Source organism: Branchiostoma floridae, chromosome 2, assembly GCF_000003815.2.
Source record: "Branchiostoma floridae strain S238N-H82 chromosome 2, Bfl_VNyyK, whole genome shotgun sequence".
Taxonomy (NCBI): domain Eukaryota; kingdom Metazoa; phylum Chordata; class Leptocardii; order Amphioxiformes; family Branchiostomatidae; genus Branchiostoma; species Branchiostoma floridae.
The window spans coordinates 19,232,656-19,254,353 of record NC_049980.1 but is presented as its reverse complement, the minus strand read 5'-3'; the positions used below and the strand labels follow the sequence as shown (position 1 = coordinate 19,254,353).

At 41.0% G+C, this 21,698-nt stretch overlaps 2 protein-coding genes across 6 annotated transcripts in view; one reads left to right on the top strand and one right to left on the bottom strand.

Moving 5' to 3' along the window:
- LOC118405741 overlaps nt 1-19,537 on the top strand; it is a 52,474-nt gene extending 32,937 nt beyond the window's left edge. For 2 of the 4 annotated variants that reach the window (XM_035805477.1, XM_035805467.1), the window contains exons 2-8: nt 8,879-9,025; nt 9,492-9,840; nt 10,522-10,820; nt 11,135-11,265; nt 16,219-16,366; nt 17,842-17,936; nt 19,351-19,536. In XM_035805477.1, coding sequence (XP_035661370.1) covers nt 8,879-9,025; nt 9,492-9,840; nt 10,522-10,820; nt 11,135-11,265; nt 16,219-16,366; nt 17,842-17,936; nt 19,351-19,515 — 1,334 coding nt within the window. In that variant the 3' untranslated portion in view covers nt 19,516-19,536. Of the gene's footprint in view, nt 1-8,878; nt 9,026-9,491; nt 9,841-10,521; nt 10,821-11,134; nt 11,266-16,218; nt 16,367-17,841; nt 17,937-19,350 lie in introns of all 4 variants that reach the window. The other 2 variants (XM_035805485.1, XM_035805458.1) reach the window with 2 other exon arrangements.
- Nucleotides 1-21,698, bottom strand: part of LOC118405776 — a 92,289-nt gene that overhangs the window by 43,300 nt on the left and 27,291 nt on the right. The gene's annotated exons all lie outside the window — the stretch shown is intronic.

The following is a 21,698-nucleotide window of genomic DNA, read 5'->3' as shown; positions in this document are numbered from 1 at the left end:
ACGCACGGGCGTACGTCATTTCTGACGTTCGACGTCAGAAGTGACCATTTGCATAAGCCATGGGCAGTTTTATCAGCAGACTGTATTACAAATCTAAGTTTTATGTTCTTTTCGCACACGAAATGACTTTCTCGTTACTGCAGAAAGTTAAGATAGGGAAGAAAGTATATCGACTGCCATGGCGGTCTTACGTAATAATGATTAAGTCGCGAAACTAATAGAGAAGTACCGACACTTAAAATGATGTGGTTCAAAAGTTCAAATGTGCAATCAGACAGGTGCAAGTCCTCTTAATGCCTCTTCCGTTGGTGCGCAAAAGGTAATTGAGAAACCACACTTAAACCTATACGGAATACTCCTTTAAAGTCGAGAATAACCCGATATTCATCCGATAACCCAATACTATTGCTCTGGGAAGGTTCTTGATTTGGAACCGTGTGGGATTTTGGGTAAGATCAAAAGTAAGACCCCACTTGGAAACGTTACAAACACGTCTAGATGAAGAATAGTTTTGGAGTGAAGGATCGCAAATCACGTTGATCGTAGTTCACAATGTATTTTAACTGTACAAGTGGAACTGTGAGATGGTTTATGTAACTCTCAGCACAGCATTGCAATATCATACGTACGATTTCCCATTAAACTACTGATAGGCAGATAACATAACGTTTACGCTTAACCTCTAAAGAAAGAAATAATATCATTTTACGCAATAGTTTACGCAGAAATAATATCAAAATGCAGCATTATCAAAACGAATTATGGAGTATGCAGACATATCTAGGCTTTACTTCCTTCCAGCCCTGCAATGTTAGAGCGATGTATTTGGTCATATTTCCCATTAATACAATAGTAGATGGAGAACATTGAATTTTTGTCACGCCAGACGTCGTCTGCTCAATGTTGAAATCCAGAAATAACAAAATCGATTATAGGGTGAGCAGACATTTGCCAGGCCTACCATCCATACAATCAGTACAGGGATCAGTCTGCAATACAACTGCCGTCTAGATCCGGACTCTTGTTTTAGCGGTATTATCTTCAAGAGTTGGTTCCAAGCTGTCTGGAGGAAAAGTTTCAAGTCGACAGACAAGCAATTTAATCAATCTAAAGTCAGATGTTTTTATTAGTGGCCCTGTGGGAGAAGAGAACATAATCATCTTGTTTTCATCAACAAGATTGACAAGATGTTGCTAATAAAGATGTATCCACGCCCTAGTTTTTGTGCAAGCTCTCAAACGTACATTCCCGCAGGACTGTGGGTCTCGCGAGAGCACAGTTGAAGATGGCGCGTGCACGTCATATCTTTACTTGTCAACAGAGCCACCCACATTTTTGGTGCTGTCCTTGGTGCTGAATGTGTTGCAAATAGATCAAGAAAAATGGAAACATCTACTTCTGTAGAATGCTTGTTGTAGTATTAGTGGACATTTAAGGGCCGTATCAGACAAACGAGGGGAAAGGGCTCTTTGAGAGTGCTCTTTGACAAAGTATTAGTATAGTGGGTACTTTTACACAATATACGACTAAACCTAAGACCGTCCGCAAAGCTGACCGCTATTTTCCATCAAATGCCGTCTGCTTTGTTTTGAACCGTTCACCCACCACGTATGTACGTATACTATGGGCCGTGTGTATCGTCCCAACGATTCTACTGGAGTGACAAATAAGTCTACTGGAAAAACAAATGTCATTAATTATTCAGACCTTAACACAGCTAATGATCGTTATGCAGATGTAACGTAACGTCATTTTTACAAGAAATATATCAAAATAAGTCAAATAAAAGATATTTTAAAATCTATATGATAAGATATATAAGACGATAATATATGGATAAAGAAAATGTTGTTTTCAGCCAGACAGCGCCTGGGAATATTGCCTTAATGCGCGAACGATTCGTGTCGGCAACACGGAGGAGCCCCAGAGGGGTAAGATAAATTTCGGCGCATTTGAAAGACTAATCCAATCAACATCTGGTTAAGCCAGGCTGCTTGTCGGTGGGGATATCTAGCTGATAATAAGGCTAGAGTAATGGCACTGTCGTATCGTCACTAAACGCTGCAGGCTACACATACTGTTCAGAAAAACACGAGTAAAGAAAGCTTAGGTTGAGACCACAGGTGTCTGACCTAATCGCTTCACTCGTACATTTTCCTTTAAGTACCGATTGCCCGGCCTGATATCATCAAGTATCGAGTGTTTGGAGAGTAACCGTAACGTTTCTGTGCCAACAGGTATGCATTCTCTGGCCCAGTGGTGTACATTTAAGTCATAGGGCGTGTCATTAAGAGTGTATCTGTCTTCATTTTGACTGTTCACAATTGCGTCCTCTCAAGCCAGGCCCGCCATTTCTATATGTCAAGCAACGACCTTTGTGAACAGATCTACCTTCCGTGATTATCGCTGCGTTAGCCAGTCGTCAGCCAGTTATATTTCTACTCCTATTCTTGGAGAGAAATTTGACAGACAATCAAGTTGCCTTTTAATCTTAAAGGATTGGCTGGTAGCGCCCGCATTTAAACATAAAAAATGGCGACCGTGTCTGGCATAACAGGATGCGTTAACCGTTAACGCTGGTAGAGCAAACATTGCGTTACTTTAACACTTGATCTATCAATTTGCAATATATGGCAATATATTGACTAGAATCAGACTTTATATTTGAAGACCAGAAACATGACAAGGAAAACATGCAATCAACGAACCTAGGTAGAGGACACAGGTAATCAGCATGGTCACCATTTTAAAATTGTTTAGACCAGGTTAGCTAGTTCAACCATATTGGCTAGTAATATCTGACACCCGTACGGCTTATTTGGAATTACTTAAGTAGGTTTGGCTTACATAGGATTGATGAATATAACTTTATTGCACAACAATTGTACGGGGTACAAAGTATGGCATCTACATAACTTAAGTTCTATAGCTTAACTTAAGGCTTATCTAACTAATACAGAAGTTGTAGTGTGGGATAAGCTTCTTACAGTCATTAGAAGCTTTTATAATCAATTGAGGAATTCCTGATGTCTAAACCTTCTTTGATATATTTTCCTATATCTGCCATGCATGGATTGTCACATGTCATGATGTATTTGAAATTGCACTTCAGGTCCAATGAGATAAATCCTTGTGTATAAAACGACAACCTTATGTATAGAGAATTGTGTATATCAGAATATTTGGGACATAAAGTGATATTCGTCTTCAATTAACTCTGGACAGAATGGACAAACCCTCTGGTCGATAGGGATTTTATGGAATCTCCCGGTTTCTATGTTTAATTTGTGACAGCCAATTCTGAGTTGATACAATACATTGCTAACTACACGCGTCACTTGAAACCACACTGGCAGTTCATAAAGACTTAACGCGTAAAAGAGAGGATCTTTAGATTATATTCCGACGTACGTGAAATTAGTCATCCGAAATGTTTCTGGAGCTCCACGCAGCACTGTAATCCTACAGTGTTTATTGATTCTGATGGGTACTTAGGTCTGCTCAAGAATGTCCTGGGCACCTGGCTATCTAAAGTTTGCATATCTCTGGGATTACTGGACTTGCATTAGTACATCTCTTGCAAAGTCACTTTGTTTTTAACGTGGTAGTTTTCAGGTACCAATACATCTTTCTCACGCGGCGGCCATAATAGATCGAAAACGAGGTCAATGAGGCAAACAGACAAAATTTATTTCTAAAATCAGCTGCCATTTAGTTTTCACCCAAACCACACGAGTTTTCACAATATAAGATCAAATAATAAATATTATAACCGAAAATAGCAATTTAGAGTAGTGTAGACTGATCCCATAGTCCCTCAAGAGATGCAAAATAAAAGCATAATAATGCAAATATTTGACGGACAAGCAGCCATTCTCTTATTGGTCTATTTCCTAATTGCCAGACTATCTTTGGTTGAACTGCTAATTATGATGGACAGTCTTTTGTTTGCCTCATTGAACAAGTTTTAGATCTATCATGGCCGCCGCGTGAGAAAGGTGTATCGGAATGGCGAGAGTTGGTGTTAGGGTCTCCAGAAAAGTTGGTTTCATTTGCACTTTTCTTTTCTTTTCTGTTTTATTATTGTTCGTTCTTTTGTGCTTGACTTGTAGTAAACAGACCTGACAATTCATTCCAATTAGTACACCTGGGCTGTTTTTGGTAAACAAACGAATAAAAACTGTTTTAGTTTCGATGATTGGGGCGAGCTACCATTTCTATTTCTAGCCCATGGCCACACAGTTGTATAGGTATTACAGCAGAGGGCTAGTCCACTAGTAGTGGTGTGTAGGTGCTCTGGTAGGATCCAGCCGGGGTTAAAACCCGCGACCTCCCGAATAATCCATGCCCTTGTGTAATGGACTTGCCCTTAGAGCTGGATTGGAAAATTAGATTCCATCAGATAGAAGGATGGAGCATCAAGGAAATATTTCATTTCCTGACAAGGACACAAATACTCCTTAAGGACCAGTAAAAGCAAATAGGATGCATGCAATTTTCTTGTCAATGACGGAAACTGACCATAATGGCGGATAGTCGGACCATTGGAATACCTTCGTTTTGATTCCTTTGGCGTTGGTCTGGATGATATTCGGAAGCCTCTGACCGTGGAATTGCTTTTCTTACCTAGAGGGCACGCGGGACGATGCATTAGCTTTTAGAGTCCTGTAAAGTAGGCCATATTACAGATCTCTATAGCTGGCATCTATTTCTTTCAAGGTCATCTTTAAGCAGTGGTGATTGTAACGTTTCTAGATCTGTTTACTCTGATGTGCTCATGATCATTGCCTTTGAGAAGGAGGTACGATTTTGGTAGCGTGTGTGGTTGTGCCCTCGGAAATTAAATACATTGTTACAAGATTTGCATATATGTTGGCAGGTGTCAACAAACCTGACAACGGGAATCCTAGTGCTTTTCTGTGGTACTGCAGGGCAGCCTCCGGTTTGGTATCATGTTCTAAACATGTTAAAAGTGTTAGTTCTTAATGTTGATTAAGGTTTGGGGATTAAAAATAAATAGTGTAGGCCTGGGCTCTCTTGTGACTTTCTTTTGATGTGTGTTTTTCTGTTTACCATACCGATGGTTTGAAAAGGCAGGAAAGAAAAAAAGTTGACAATTTAATCTTTTTGGGGGGAAAATGGAATACAAGTTTAGCGTTGTTGACACTATATGAAATATTTCTTATACAATGCCTCATACATGACACTCAAGTTACATTACTTTCAAGTTACATGATACCACAGAACCGTAATCTACATCCACAGACATTCTTTCCATTCCAAATTCAGAGGGAAGACGATGTGTCATCCCCACAGGGCACCTGATATCAGCACTCTTGACTGTTAAGTGTAACTGTAACGCTGTAAGTCATGAATTATTTGCTTGGCTGGTGTGCGGGTGAGCTGGTAGTATGCTGATGCATAAAAACATATGCATTTTCAATTTCAATCATTGCTGGATGAACCTGATTGTACAGCAATTGTGTAGGGTACAGCATATTGTAGAAACAACAACTGGAACTCTGAGAGATCCGTATTTATGTGGATATAGCAGTATTATATCGTATATTAGTATGTTTTTGCTTTTACACAATTTATATTATTTCCTGCATCAGAATCAGAAAAAAGACAGGTCAAAGCGTTTTTCTGTAGGAGGATTTTAGACTTATTACTTCTTATAGGAGCCTAGGTAGAATTTCGTAAATGTCCATAGCACACGCCTTCAAATGTGAGTTTTCTTTCATCCATAATGATAATCTTAAAGAACAATTCACACCCGAACACTTATTGTAATAGGACGTACATTAACAGGCAAAGAACAAAGCCCAAGGTTTGTAGCCTACTGCAAGATTCAATTCTTGCCAATTCATTATTGTTTTCTGGATCGGCGTCTTCGCAGGGCAGCGGAATATAAAATATTCCACGTTTTGCGTAGTAAGCTGGATTTGTGATTTTATTAGAAATGTGATTTAGGGATTTCGACAAGGCAAAACCAGGGAACTGTTACAACTGTTATCATTTCATATGTCGGCTTTGTTGAAAAGCAGCTGTGAACAAACACAGGACATCTACACATGTAATGTCGTTATTCTTTATGTAAAGTTCTGACGACGTGATGGCGATGAATTAGAGCTTTCTGCAATATATTCTACAAGTCTGTTTCCCTCTAAAGCTTTTCTGCTGAGATTAAACAATCTCTTCATCAAAAAGGGTATCATTCTATTTGTAGAAAGTGCACTGGCACACCAAAATCAGGTGATCGATTCCAACTTCAGGCGTGTATCTGTTTTACAGAGCGTCTCCATGTGCGATCCATAATGACTTACAAGCGGTAGGGGAGGCGGACCTAGTTCCCATGACAGCCTTATTTTAGAACAAGGGATCAATAATTGAACAGCTAACGACATTCCAGTGTTTTATGTCTGTCGATGTTGGCAGCCAATTGCTGATACAATCAGTGCAAGGTGTGAATATGTTATCATCGCCAACAACCGTACCGCTGTAAAAAGCACAATCTTTAATTTCAAGAGCTACCTTTTGCAATTATCATACTAAGCTCTACCTATTGTAAAGAAGACCGTCGAGGACCTCAAATGACAAGCGCTATATTTTTTTCAATATCCATCAACTGCAGAGAAGATCATTGATATTCTCCAGTACCAGGCTGCAATGATAAAATCAATGATTTGTCATAAAAGAAACATATCTATTGCGAAATCTCATTAAAAGAGAGAGAATTAGTATTCGTCAAAACAAGAACTTCACAAGATTTTGTTTCATCTTGATAAACCAAATTCCTTGAAACATATTCTCCCTCTGCAGCTTTAAATTAATTGCCTCATATTCTACCAATAGCATTCAGTCAAAGAATTGCCCTTCCCTGCTGGAATATTGAACAAAATGAAACGCAGAAAGAATTCAGTATATATACATAAGCCGTGCATTAAAAAGAAAGTGTTATACTTTAAAGGATACCGTCACTAGTGACTGTTCTGAACCCAGGCATGTCATAGTATGATATAGCTGTCATTGCTATAAGTATAGGATCAAGTGAAACAATTGAACTATGGATGTCCTCCCTCGGGAATCCCTTCAATTCCGATGAAACGCTGTGCTTTTACTAATGGGTAAGACTCTGCCTGTTGACATCTTGATATAGCTTCTAGATATGTTGAAATGTATGGCAGCCGCTTCGTTGCCTAGACCGAACTGGCCGAAATGAAGAAAATTCTTGCTGACAGGTTCTTGAGGGAATTTCTGAACTGATAATCGAAAACATTTCATCCAAAACCAACACGAGATTACAACCTTACCTGTCAAGCCTGTCCCAGTCTTACATTGCCTTTCATTCAATAAAAAGGGCAATAAATTGTCTATCGTACAAAACTATGTAGTACAAGGTAAACCTAATGATGTATTAGTATGGTCGAATTGCCCCATCCTATCAAGAATGTTTGCCATATCTGTACATCCTACTCATGATGGTAGAAAAGATGTAACAATGCGTGCAGAAGCTTGAATCGCAGATGTTTCTATTACAACGTCTTTGGTTTGCCGCAATATCTTGAACATATAATATGTGACGCATATCAGGTTCTAGCACCTGGTGCTTTGTATATTAGTTGCATATCAGTTGTTATAGTTTCATCCCACATAATATCTCTTGAGAAGTGTAATTTTATGAGACGTACTTCTTGGCAAAATCCCTACAGAATGCAATTAAATTCTTTCATTTGCAGTTTTCATTATTGTATCTTGTCTACTGAGGCGGCGTCTTTTGGGAGGGTTTGCAGGGTAATGTAATTGCATCGATCCTTGTTCCAAATTGACGTTGACCTTCCTGATGATTCCCACCTCTCAACAGTGGCATGTCGTATCACAGGAAATCTTTTGCAGAACGGTCGTCTGACAAACGGCGGGGCCGTTCTAATGAGTAAACATGGCGCCAGTGATAAGAACAATCCATTTCACGTTGGTTACAAAGGGTTTTGTGTGTGACAGCCAACGTTTTTTGGGTTTAACTCAATATGAGACATAAAGTTGAAATCAGTACTAGTATTAGAATCTTCACTCGACATTTGACCGTAGGCAGATTGATTTTTCACTGTGCACGTGTCATATGTTACGCTTGTTTCATGTAAAAAGACCCGTTGGTAAGATGTTGATATACACAGGTATGAGTCATTTTGGGGAGTCTAAATGGACCTATATTACATCTAGATGTCTGTTGAATGACGAGTAAAGCATTTGGAATATCTTATCAAAGTCAAAAATGTCCAGGTAAAGAGACATTGAGGTATCAGGACGTTGTTGAGCTGAAAGGCATGGAGATCTGATGGCACGTCTTGTCGTTTGTCCGTAACATCTAATCTATAACGACATAAAGGCAGAAGAGGTGTTCAGTTGTAAATGTTTTACCTGATGAACACTTTCCTACTCTTAAACTTCAAAGACTAGTTTTGTGCGATAGAATCCAGTTAATCTCATCTGTTGTAATTGGTGTTCAGCATGTGCACGTTGGAAGGTACATTGATTTGTCTGGGTTTATTTACAATATGTTAACAAAAGACATATTCGGCATATAAAACGCCATAGCCGTACCAGCCACCATGATGGTGTCTCTGCTGTCATTTCTGTTGGTCATAGTTTAAACATTTTCGGGCATTAAAAGGCCTTCTGACTTTCTTATACATAAATTTCTATTGTTCAAAGACTATAGAATAGAATAACAGAAAAATACTTACATCTTGCCGATAAAACGTGATATGTACGATTGAAGTACGATCCATTGAAAAGCAAATGATACTCGTCTGCTTTATTGATTTTGAAAGTGAATGAAAGCGCTCTGTTAAACTACATGCTCTTGTTGTCCTTGTAGTTGTCATCACCTGCACGCCTATCAGTGATCTCCAGGAGATGATGCGAGCTGCAAAAAACCGCGGCATGACCGACGGAAGATTCGTCTTCATCGCCATCGATCCGGAGTTTGAAGGGATGTACTATGGTACTCACCTGTGGAAGACAGGTACAAACCCGTGCCTTTACTTTCACAAAACTCATTATTGAGATAGCTATAAAGCAATAAAGGTTTCAAGTCATTGTCATGGGTGAACGATTTTTGTACTCCCATGTGCCCGTGTCCGTCGCAATATGTGTTTGTCTGCCCCCAGAGATCACGTCGAAAGTTGACTTCCTGTGAACGAGCGATTTTAATGTCCACTTTTGTACACATAGTGCTTGCATACTCTGCTCGCATTTGATATCTGAACTTTTTGTTATACACAGTAAACGCGCACAAATAGACGAAGACAAAAACGGAATGACATACCTCATGTATAAATTTTCCTAACTGGTTGAGGACTAAGTAGATTAAGGTAGCTACAGGCTGCCTGCATCAACCATCATGGAAAATTGGACTTGCACACGTATATCGCTATGTGTGGATTGTGCTATGTTATATTATGTAGAACAAAAGTTTTCTGGTTTTGCAGGACCTGTTGGCTTGTGGCCACTGAATCGTAAGAACAATGCGAAAGATGTCAGCAAATCTTACAGAGGCAGGAAAGGGGATAGATGCATATGGGTGGGCAACTGGAACAATGGCACCATGGCCAACACAGAGTATGCTGAAGGTCCTGACGGAGTGTCATCTGTTGTCTTCACTGGCTCACCTGTCTCCAAGATGGTCATCCCGAACAACGGGAGCATTTTGGACGTCCGGCAGTCTTTGACGGTGTTGGTCAAGATCAACGGAAGTGTGAACGGCAACGGTACCATCTTCAGCTATGATGGAAGTGGTATGGAGCTTCGGCAGCAGGATGGTAAAGGCTTGTCAGCAAGGTAAGGCGTTCTTACGGTTTACATCATGCTGCTTGCATACGGTACCGTCACCGATGTGACGTGAGAACCTAGTGTGCAGTAGATCGACCCGACGTTATTGATGAAATGTGTATGTCAAAATTTGCCGGTGTTGTGAGGTGCCACGACGTCACCATTGTCTATGTACTTGTTTTCAATCCCTTTCACTTTGTGATGAATTCAAATGAAATAATAAACCAAAACCATTCCCGCAGTTGGACCAGTCGTTTCTTTTCGTCATTTTTTAAATATTACCATCTCTAACAGCAAAGAAGTGGTTCGATAGCCGGTGGTTAGGGTGCTCCCCTTACATTCGTTTCAATCCCAGGCCTGGTCTGAGAATCACACACACTGGTTTCTCTGCTGAACACTACGTTCTTAGATGGATGAGTATGGCGAGTATGGCAATTATAGTTGAACGCATATCTCTAGCAGTTGACTAGCCCCATATGCGGTAGTGCTTTTACAACTATGTTATTTAGATGAAACGGGGATAGGCGCCGCCCAAGAAATTGTATTCCTACGTTCTTTAAGTGGAGAAAAGGCATTTTTTTAAAATTTCCTTGACCTAGGGCACAGTCTGCTTTCCATTAGACTATGACTATGCATTTGAAATTGTCAAAATGGCTCATGGGCCTACGAACTTTGTGTTCCTCATCTCAGGTTTGTACGGAGAGATGGTCATTTTCTAAAACAAGTAAAAAAAGACGACGTCCTGACTCCAGACGAATGGAACTACATCGGTGTCTCGTACGATTATCGAACCGGGATCGCCAAACTGTGGCACGACGGGAAAGAGGTGGCAGGCGAGTCCATCGGCATCGTCGACCTGCGCACCCAGGGTGACATCACGGTCGGTGAACAGTTCAAGGGCCGCATCACCTGTCTCCAGGTGTATAACTACGCCATGGACGACAGTCAGATAGAAGCGGCGAAAGACGCATGTGAAGATAGAAAAGATGGTAAGGAAAGCCCTAATCGGTAGATATCATTCACTTTGTGATACTTATACGACAGAAAACTGGGGGAAAATGTACGTTCTCCGTAGTCTGTATAATCTGCATACGTATTACGTAGTCAACTACATGTATGACAACTGAATTGTATGTAGTGTTCATCAAAACGGACCTACAGTTGTGTCTCTTTTTGTAAAAACTACTTTAACTCAACTCTCAATATAACCTCGTGGATAAATGCTAAGGATATTTCATCTTGTAGGGAGAATTATACCTGGTAAACATGACATATGGACAATTGGTGTTCAAATTTGTTTCAGAATTTGTAGATTCTTGCGACGAGGAAGAACTCCTGGAAGCGTTTCGTTCCGTCCTCGCTATCACCCTGCGAAAACCGGCAACTGAAGAGTTCAAAGATTTCGTCAAGAAGCTGGAAGACAGAGGGGTTAAGGTAGGTGTTTTTGCTTTTATAGATGTATCTTTGTGGTCCCTGTCGTTTCAAAACAATCGATATCTCCTTTGGCAGTCCAGTCTCAGAAGACGATGCGTCTCTTGAGTGGCTAGGACGCATGGATTTATGCCACTTCATAACGTCAGCATGAGTTAATTGCAAATGGATGTCGGCATAATCATAGGATGTCCAGATCGGGGGTACAAAACGTTCGTCCTCAGTACCACAGAATTCTGAGCGATGTCCCATCATGGAAGCTCATCTGTGTTAGTTGTAATCATAGTACAAGGATTTTTCTTCCAACACTATTTCTATGATATGTACGGATCAATTGTCATGACAAATGACAACTGTCGCTCTCTTCATGATCAATAATGACCCGTCACGCCCGAACGTAAACTCGCGAGAGTTACAAACACGTGAACTTATTGAATATGGTCATAGAATTTCGTCATAGGATAGGGCTCCAGTTTCGTCAGCGCTAGTTTCCTCTCGTAAACGGTCGTTGCCACTTGATACAGTCTATGCCATATCCGAGCATATCATAGTATTTGTGTGGAGGGAATCGACATCAGACCAAAACGTAGAACTTACGACAATATCGTGAAAAAGGTGTAAAAAAATAAATTACAGTTCATAACCAAGTCAAAAAACCTAATCCAAAAATCCTAACCCTGGAAGTTACACCATGAATCATCCGTATTGCGATATAACATTAACCATTTGAAATGGAAACGATCGTTTCCGATTATCTATTACCGTATTTTGTGGCATTTTAGCTTTAATATGTACATGGACATGCATCATGCAAAGGGTAAAGCGTTGTGGGAATTTGCGCGATGGCAAAGGATTTGGAGTCATAATTCATGAGACGTTGTTAAACGTTGTGAGAATACACCAGTCTCCTTTCTAATGGCGTCTACGGGCACACTATCACTTAACCCCTTTCTATGGCTCGTGGTTGTTCGTGTGGCATATCCCCTGAAAATGAAAACACGTTTCCTCAAGTGGAAATGGAATTTGTCTTGTTTGACTGGGAGTTGATCTGACGCGAATGCACTACGGTGGATATACACACATAAATAATGATATAGCAAGTTAATGGCAATTTCTTTCTCGAAGAATAATTATCACTGCAACTAACAAGATACAACGTAAGCATCAATAAAAATGTGGGACACATGGCTTGTCTAATTACGCATAGGCTTTTTTAGGAGGTAGGTTTAGGAGTGTATCTTAGCCTTTAAACGGGAACTGAGGAAGTATTTTGGTGGCTACTCTTACCATATATACATAGCCTGGACACTCCTTGCGTAATCGTGATTAAGCAATTAGATATGAGATCAATTCTACTAGCCTGGGTTCATTCCTCCATAGTTTAAGTTAGCTCATTATTTTCCTTTGATAAAAACTACGCAATTGACAAGTGAAAAGAATGAGCCAGCAGAAAACTACGAAAGATGGTAACCAGGCTAATCTTCCACCGCTTTTAATGTCACAGTCAAACTGTCTAATTATACAACGCTAGCCAGAAGAGATCATAAACAACACCACAGAACCAATGTGGCAAGGACCGGTTTGACGAATCATTCATGTCACAAATATTGTCACACAACCAAGACGAGCGCGGAGGCTCCACTGCGCAATGATCCGTTTATAAAGTCAGAGACAGACGTCTTGCAATTTTCTTCGCTCCAGAGATTTTAGAAAGCCATAACATTCGTCTTCCAGGATCCTTTTGTGACCTTTCATGCAGAGCTCAGCTACAAAATATAGCTGGCATTTCGAGGATTGCCGTGAGGGGGGGGGGGGAGTTCACCGGGAATTTTCTGACCAATATTGAATGATGGGTTCATATGTGCCAATGGTTATTCTCTTTTTGCAATATCATATGTCGGCTTAAAGATCTAAACAGATGTATAGAAAGAATATATGCATATCTGATATATTTGCCTGGGATTTGCGGGATTTTGATACGAGGCCTGATATGAATACTGTGGTTATGATTAATAGATAGATAGATGTACAGGGTAAAGTGTTGTCAGATTTATCGGTTTGATGCTACATCGCAGTGAATATATCTCTACAGTCATGTTGTCAGTGATGCGATCTCGATATCTTCTGCGAAAACGCTACTTTTCGTTTCATGCAAAAGGGTCAGAATGAAAGGTTTTGAGATTTATATAACTTCCTTTGATAATCCTAAATCTCTTGAAAGGATGTTATTTTTCTAAGAAATTTTGCAATGCTATCGATCTCTTCTAATAACACGCACAGCTTAAAGGCAACCAGGCGTGTGTTCATTGGACGGTAAGTGGGATTGAGATATGTCACTGTAAAAGGTAGATGTATATACTGCCAACAAGCAAGGTTCTAATCGTGTTAACACGAAGGCAGTCTTAGTAGGTCCAATTGTATCGATCTTATGTTCTATGTAAACAGGCATATTACTTAGCATTAAGTTTATTCTGAATTACCAACGAAACCCTGCCTCTTTTGATAGGACTGGGGAAATTATACTATCATTATTCCCTAGAAATTATTTCTGTTTTTAGCGGAAAGACTCAAAGTCATAACAAGAACACAATGAACATTAAAATTTTTAAAGATCAAAACCATCTCGAAAAGCGACACGTGTCATGTGAAATACACATTGCTGTTTGAGGTTATTCGTGTGGAATTTTGCTTCCCCGCACCCCCGTAGGAAGGCCTAGTGGAGGCTAATTTCCACCAGTCCCGCCTAAATTTCATCAAGTGATTTCCAGCACACAGACATGACCATACATTTTGACTCCGCCAGGCCACCAGGCAGGTAGCTTTGGCCTCACTATAATCTGTGTGCGGGCATGATTAGCTTATTATCATATAGGCGCCGTGGACCAATCAGAAAGCCACGTTCCATGTTGGTTATGACGCCGTAACACATAGATTTCGGCCAGCCCGGTGTGTATCGCTCCTTCTGATTGGTCAGAATTTGAATTGATACCATATGTTGACGATTTGCATCAACACCATATGGTGTCGATTCATGAATACAGTACCGTAGAATTTTGGCTTGACATGCCAAGACGGCAATGTTTCGAATATTTTGTGTGGAAATTTTGGATTCAAAATGCAATATGTACTCTCCCTATGTACCAAAGAAAAAATGTAAATGTTAAGAAATTCTACAAAGGAATTCACACGTATAGTACCAAGGGATCTATGCGTCATACAGGAGTTTGCAAGTTTGTGTAGGCTATATGATAATAACGTTAATGACCTGCCTGTTCCTCGGTATATATGGTGTGATAACGCCTGGTCCTTTGCTATAACTACCGAATGAAACCACCGAGTGAGCAAAGTGAACGAGGTGGTTTTATGAGTTGGTTACAGCAAAGGACCAGGCGATATCACACCATATACATCCCGGGCGGGTCATTAAGCCTTAATTAATGCAACAGGTAATATGTTCTGAATACCGATGTGGTGAAATATAAAGCAGTATGTCATCTCTTGTTAATATATATATTACGCAACCACAGTTTTTCGTGATGTAAGAACTGAATTTTTCGTTTTAGTTGATAGTATGCTCGCTACAGTTTATAATATCCAGATATCATCTTAAATGGTCTACACGCTAGACGCATTAGAGGCTGCCCCGGGTCTTGCTGGCTAATGCTCGTGAATCCGATCCCAAGTGTCTCAACGTCCAAAAGGACCGATAAACGCCTCATTTAGAGTGAGGGATGGTTTAAATTGCTTGTAAAAGATGCCCTTTGGTCCAGTCAATTTTGTGAACTTCGGGTAGAGACGTTTTACATTCGCTTTTAGTCTGGTAGCCAAAAAGCGCCCTAAGGATGATAGCTAAAGTTTTTCAACTATGATATGATTATAATGACACAAAGGACAGTTTTTGATAAAGGTTGAACAACCCACCAAAGTTTGTACGTGACAATGACTGGAAATTTAAGACACACTCAATAAACGATATACTATAACGTCTTCACTTTCACAAAAGCTGTTATATGGCTCCATGGCTTCACGATAACTATCACTTGGCTTTATTGCAACTGTCAAGTCACCCTACAGTAGTTTTCACGTTGATTCAAGTCACGTGGTAAACATAATTTTTGTTTCCCGATCTACAAGTCCCTAATAAGCATACCATTTGGCCAGGACTGCACTACTCTACAATCAGATTTCGGAAGGCAAAATCCCAAGGTCTCGATAGCTTCCTGACTCTTTTGCAAACGGCCAAACGGGAGCTAGGTAAATTTGAGATTTTGCCTTTCAACATTTGTTTGCAGTCTGCCAGAATACGACTAGTCTCGTCTTGGCTTTAAGACCAGTAAACCTTTCATATGTCTTAGTTTTTATTGCTGACGCCATCTCTCCTTCTCTGGAAGATTTCCATGTCCATTATACTGCTTCTTCAGTGCCTATTTGGTACCTTTTCTCAACTTTACTTTGGCAGAGCTCCCGCTCGAACCAGGCTTGAAAGTGCTCTCCATCTCGCCCTATCCTCCATCAGGGACTTAATTTCATTTACTTCGGTTAGGTTGGTATCATATCTCAGGTTGTCCATGAAGTTCAGCTTTGGTCTCCCTCGGCTTCTTTTCCCTTTTGTTGGTTCCCAGACTACAAATTCAGAGGCTATGATGTCTGAATACCTGATGCAATTCCATTCTACTTTCTCAGTTACTAATGGCAGATCTTGATATAGTTGCTCATTAGTAAGTTTTTACTCCCATGAGATATTAAGGCACATTCGGAGCATTTTTGTGTAGCATCCATTTAATCTTTTTGTCGTAGATTTGGCAAGTGTCCATGTTTCACTACCGTATAATAGGGTGGATTCTACAGTTGCAATGAAGAGTTTCAGTTTTCACTTTTCTGAAGTTGATCATATAGATGGTGACATTCACGGTTGGCAGGTATATAAAACGACGATTCCTCCCTCCCGTTTTGCAGGAGAATCATTACGTCACGGCGTATCACGACTCGATGGTGCTGTTCGCCACGGCACTGAACGAGACCATCGCCGCAGGAGCCAACCCGGCTGACCTCAAGGAGAACGGCTCGCTCATCCTGAAGAACATGTGGAACCGCACATTTCAGGGTAAGGCTGGAATGACGTCATCAAAAGGTTAACGAACGTAGAAAGCCAACATTTGCTTTGTTCAAAGGCAAAACATCCTGTCAGAACTCTTGCTACCAGGGCCACACGTGATATGCTCTTTGGAAGCCCTGTCTCATCAAATATTGTCAAGCCAAACCTCCTGGGTGGGCCTAGTTGGCTACAGTGCCGAGGAATCGCAGGCAACGGATTTTGTAGAGATGACCAGGTCAAAAATGTACACATCACTGTCTACTGCAAAATTGCTAAACAGAATACTACAAAGCGCAAAAGGCCGTTTTCAGAGAGATATAAGCAAACAGACGCGTAAACTGTGGCCGAATGCAGAGGTTGATTCTTCCAAACACTTGGTGCCAATTAAAGTGGTATAATCAAAGGTTTTTATAACAGCTAAAAGTACATCCCTAATAATACGTTGAATTCATTGATGGCATATACTACGTTCGCTGGCTGGTATTGGCCTTGATATTTACCAGTATTCTCACGTATTCAAGAAAACTTTGTATGCGCAAGAAATGAAATAACTGGCACTCCTTGGGACGTGCACTTTACGCTTGGACTACCTCTGACTATGGCACTATACATCAGATGCCACAAGGCTTCAAAGTCACCATCCTTTTGTAGGGTGCAGGTCTCAAGAAAAGACTCCAGACATCTTTGATAACGCGATAACGTAAATGTTATGGGCATCACCAAAGTTGATGCAAATACAAGATGAAAAGGGTGGAAGCAGTGATAATACTCACATTTATTACTTGTCAAAAGACTGGCATGGAAAGAAAATAAACGGCCGTAATACATGAACAGTGCCAATGAAAGATGATCATATTATGCTCTGATGAACGAGTCTAGTGGTAGTCGGTCGTTTGGTTGAAAGGCGTGGGTGGACAAAGTTCTGTGCAATTTGTCCTGCCGTAGTGGATGTACAGACATGGGTTCAGAAATGAATATCCATCTGTGATACCAGGAGTCACTGTGAAAGACGTAAAAAAATAAAACTTCCAACAGGAAGGGATTTGAACCTACCTCAATGTTTGCACGGTGCAACTAGAGCCTTTGTCTGCATTTTGGCACGTAAAGAAATCCTAGTATCGTTGCAAATGAGTCTGAATATGTAACTACAACCATACACACGCTACAAACGACAAACCTACAGTTGTCAAATAGAATGTTGCATGCATGCTGCAATGATCAAGAGTACTCTCTGTTTTTTGATATTGTTTTATTAGTGCATGGGAAAGCTAACTGGAAACTGTCAGAGACCGAAAGGGGTAATATATAGTGTGTGTCTGTTTTGTATGTCTGACATGTTTGATCCAAGATTTAGCAGCTCTCGAATGGCATATATGCTTAAACATTATCACGTCATACAGGTCGTTTCCTAGAGGAAGCAGAAAACGGCCAGCAATATGTAAAATACTGATAAAATGATATGTATATTATCGTGCCTTTGTAAGGTGCTGGAAAAGACAACATCAGCATTGACGAGCTAGGTGACAGGGACACTGATTACACTATTGTCGAGATGGACAAGGAATCTGGAAATTTCAAGGTATGGTGTCAACGTACTTACACACACACACACACACACACACGCACACGCACACGCACACGCACACACACGCACATGTACGCACAGACACATTAACAGGTTTTCTGACAGCGTGGGCAATCTGTTAAGTGCCAAGGGATGGCAGATGTTTCGTGTAAGACATCACGAAATCGCCGGCAAACGCAGCCAGGTATGCGGGGGTCTGTCGGGGTCCGTGCCCGATCGCGCCGTCCATGTGTACGCTACATCATCACGATGTACGCGTCGATAACGTCACGAAATTGTCGGCAAGCGCGGCCAGGGATGCGGGGCCTATCAAGGTACATGCCCGATCGCGCAGTACATGTAAAAAGGCGCATCATCGCGTATAAGATGTTGTGCATGACCGTTCCTACTGGTGTATTACACTATACACATGATCTGAAATGCCCTGTAGTATTGTAGCAGGTCTTGCCGCTACAAGGGTATCGGGGCATGCCACTGCTCGTGTGCGGGATGACCTGGGCTTTGCGCCGTAGATGATATTGTGGTCGATCGTTTCGACTGGTGTGACATTATACGGATGGTCTAAAATGCCCTGTAGTATTGTAGTAGATCTTGCCGCTGTGAGGCTAGCGGGGTACACCGCTGCTCACGCACGGGGTGACCTGGCCTTTCATGCCGTCAAAGATATTGAGGTTGACCGTTCCTTCTGATGTATTACATTATACAGATGGTCTGAAATGCCCTGTAGTAGTGTAGTATTGTAGTAGGTCTTGCCGCTACGAGGGTAGCGGGGCACGCCACTGTTGGTGTACGGGACGACCTGGCCTTTCATGCCGTAAAAGATATTGAGGTTGACCGTTCCTACTGATGTATTACATTATACGTATGGTCTCAAATGCCCTGTAGTAGTGTAGTATTGTAGTAGGTCTTGCCGCTACGAGGGTAGCTGGGCACGCCACTGCTGGTGTACGGGACGACCTGGCCTTTCATGCCGTAAAAGATATTGAGGTTGACCGTTCCTACTGGTGTATTACATTTTACGGATGGTCTGAAACGTCCTGTAGTAATGTAGTATTGTAGTAGGTCTTGCCGCTACAAGGGTATCGGGGCATGCCACTCATCGTGTACGGGACGACCTGGCCTTTCAGCCGTAGAAGATATTGTGGTTGGTCGTTCCCACTGGTGTGACATTATACAGATTATGTTACATTTTTTACACAAATCACGGCATGTAATATGGTAACACACGGGATAGATAGTGACAAAGATGTCGATAGTGAGAAGAGAATATCATACCTAGTAATAAAGTTTAACGATTGTTGAGGCAGATACCATTACTAGTCGTGAGGATGGCGGTAAGTCATTGCTCTTGAAGGTAAGTCATTGATCATTGGCGGTAAGTCATTGACATATGATGCTTATCTTGCAGCCTTTCTGGGATTATATGGGTTTTACCAAGACGCTGAAACAAGTTAACCCCAACCAGACAATGGACTGGCCAGGTGCCACACCCCCTGACCCGGAGCCCTGCGGTCTTCGAGGATCCAACGGTGTCCCACCAACAGAAGATTGCCCAAGTAAGTCATTGACATAGCATCGCTATCGTTTGGTCGTAAAAATGAATTCTACAGATATTGATCTGGGATTTCTGTCTGGCTTAGTATAATCGTACGTTCACGGGTTGAACACCAGGGTCTCAAATATAAAGTGTCCATGTCTTTTCTGTAGATAGCAGCTAGCAGAAAGACTGTAATTGTTTTTGAGCAAAACAAAATGGCGGACGTCAGGTTCATCAGTCCATCATGCTCTCTGATAATATGTAGTAGACTGGAAGTAAAACCGCTTCATGTGTTGCTATGTAATCTTTGTATGTATGTATGGACACACCTGTTAATCACTTGGGCATGATTTAGACAGGACGCAATTTATCATTATGGCCGTCTCCACCTACGTTTTGAAGAAGTGGAAGTCATGAATATGATCGAACGCCAACACTTGAGAAACTCTGAGGACCATACGCATAATCTGTAGCGAACTTGATCATGGCACTTGCATATCAAGTATTTTGTAATTGAAAAAATACTGAAGTCTGACAACACGACAAAACAATAGCTCTCTGCCACTCAAAAATAGTGACCTTAACATGTCTGCTACAGACAGGGAACCCTAAACAAAATTGTTTGTTTAGTCAAGATTTTGACAACAACATCATTTTATAAGAACCCAATAACAGCTTCTTATGCTATGCTGCTAACCTCAAACACTGTTACAACAACTTCAAGGTCTTAAAGAAAGGCGATTAGAACCTTACATGTGGCCAGGCTTTCGTCAGGCTGTTGACAATTCCCAAGAATGTGGTGTCCTATTGCAAGGTTATAGTGATCAAGGAATACTGCTGGAGTTGGAAATTGAGTCCCACATGGACAGAGACTGTGTAAGTGGAATTCCACGATCTCAAAGATTGGCCCCATTGTTCTGGTTCGCCCATCTCATCTTGCAATGTCTTCACTTCAGTAACCACTCTGGAAGCACTCAATTTTCCGACGGTATATCAAAACACCTGGTGTTCTTTAGCGCACGTCCCGCGAATGGAAGGTGCTACTCGTTGAGACTGCTGATGAGAAAGCGTACGGCAACCGAAACTGGGCTTTCACTATAGTAGATATCTGTATCTCATTTAGATTTATATTTGTGGCAGAGTAGCATATTTCATTAAGTCAAGATAGAACTGGTGGAGAATGAACATCACTTCTAATCGAATAAACTATATATCATACTATGCGTGATACATTATATCTACGTTTGTCTTATACCAGTATGTATCGCAATGGATAAGCGGACATAAAGAGAGTACTTGAAAGATCTTGAAAGTGTTGGAAATTCCATCAAGACTATGTATGTACATAACCACCCCCATACTACATTGTCAATTATAGGCTAGTGCAGTCCATTAAAACGGTTGAGTACGTTGTATCTTATAGAATGGTTGTGTCTTATAATCATATCTTCTAGAATGGAACGTTAGTGTCGTTCAGTCTAGGACATGTTGCTTCTGTCTGAATTTGTTTTTATCTGCCTACACTCGCCACGCCCAGCATATTCCACAGAATCGTTATGGCGCCGAGCTGGTTCTGTTTCCTAATCAACGTCTGACCCCGAACCTGTTAAATCCAGTTCAATCCAATTCTTCTTTCGCCTGTACACCTCTGTTGGTAGCCAAGCAAAATGAGATTTGCCGCTTCCTGGACTATGTCTCACAAATTACGTTACGGCCCCATCTGTATCATATGCCCATTCTAGTCGCTACAGTAGGTATCCCATTAACCCCAATCTTCATCATGCAGCTGCCTAATCGTGTGTATGATACAAATTTGGTGTCCAAGCGAGGAGTGGTAATGTTTAGCAATCTGACTGCAAGATTAGCAGTTTGAACTTCTCCTGCAAGGCACAAGAGTAATATATGTGTGGGCGCGTAGGGATGTTTGATGTTAAGCAGCATACCTCAAGAACCTGACAATGTATTCTTATGAAATTTAGTATGTAGTTAGGCCTTGGCCTGTCACATACATGGTTATATTTCAAACCCCCGGATAGCATTTCTTGCATGTCTGCAATGTTCTACGAATGAACGTAATGCTGATGAAACCTGTGCAATTGATATCTACAGATAGCAGTATGAAATTTTGCTTAGATCGAGCTGTCATGTCTGAGGAGCAAAATAATCCGTCGATTTTATCATCGAAAAGTCAGAATGAACTTGTATGTGTTTCTGAATAT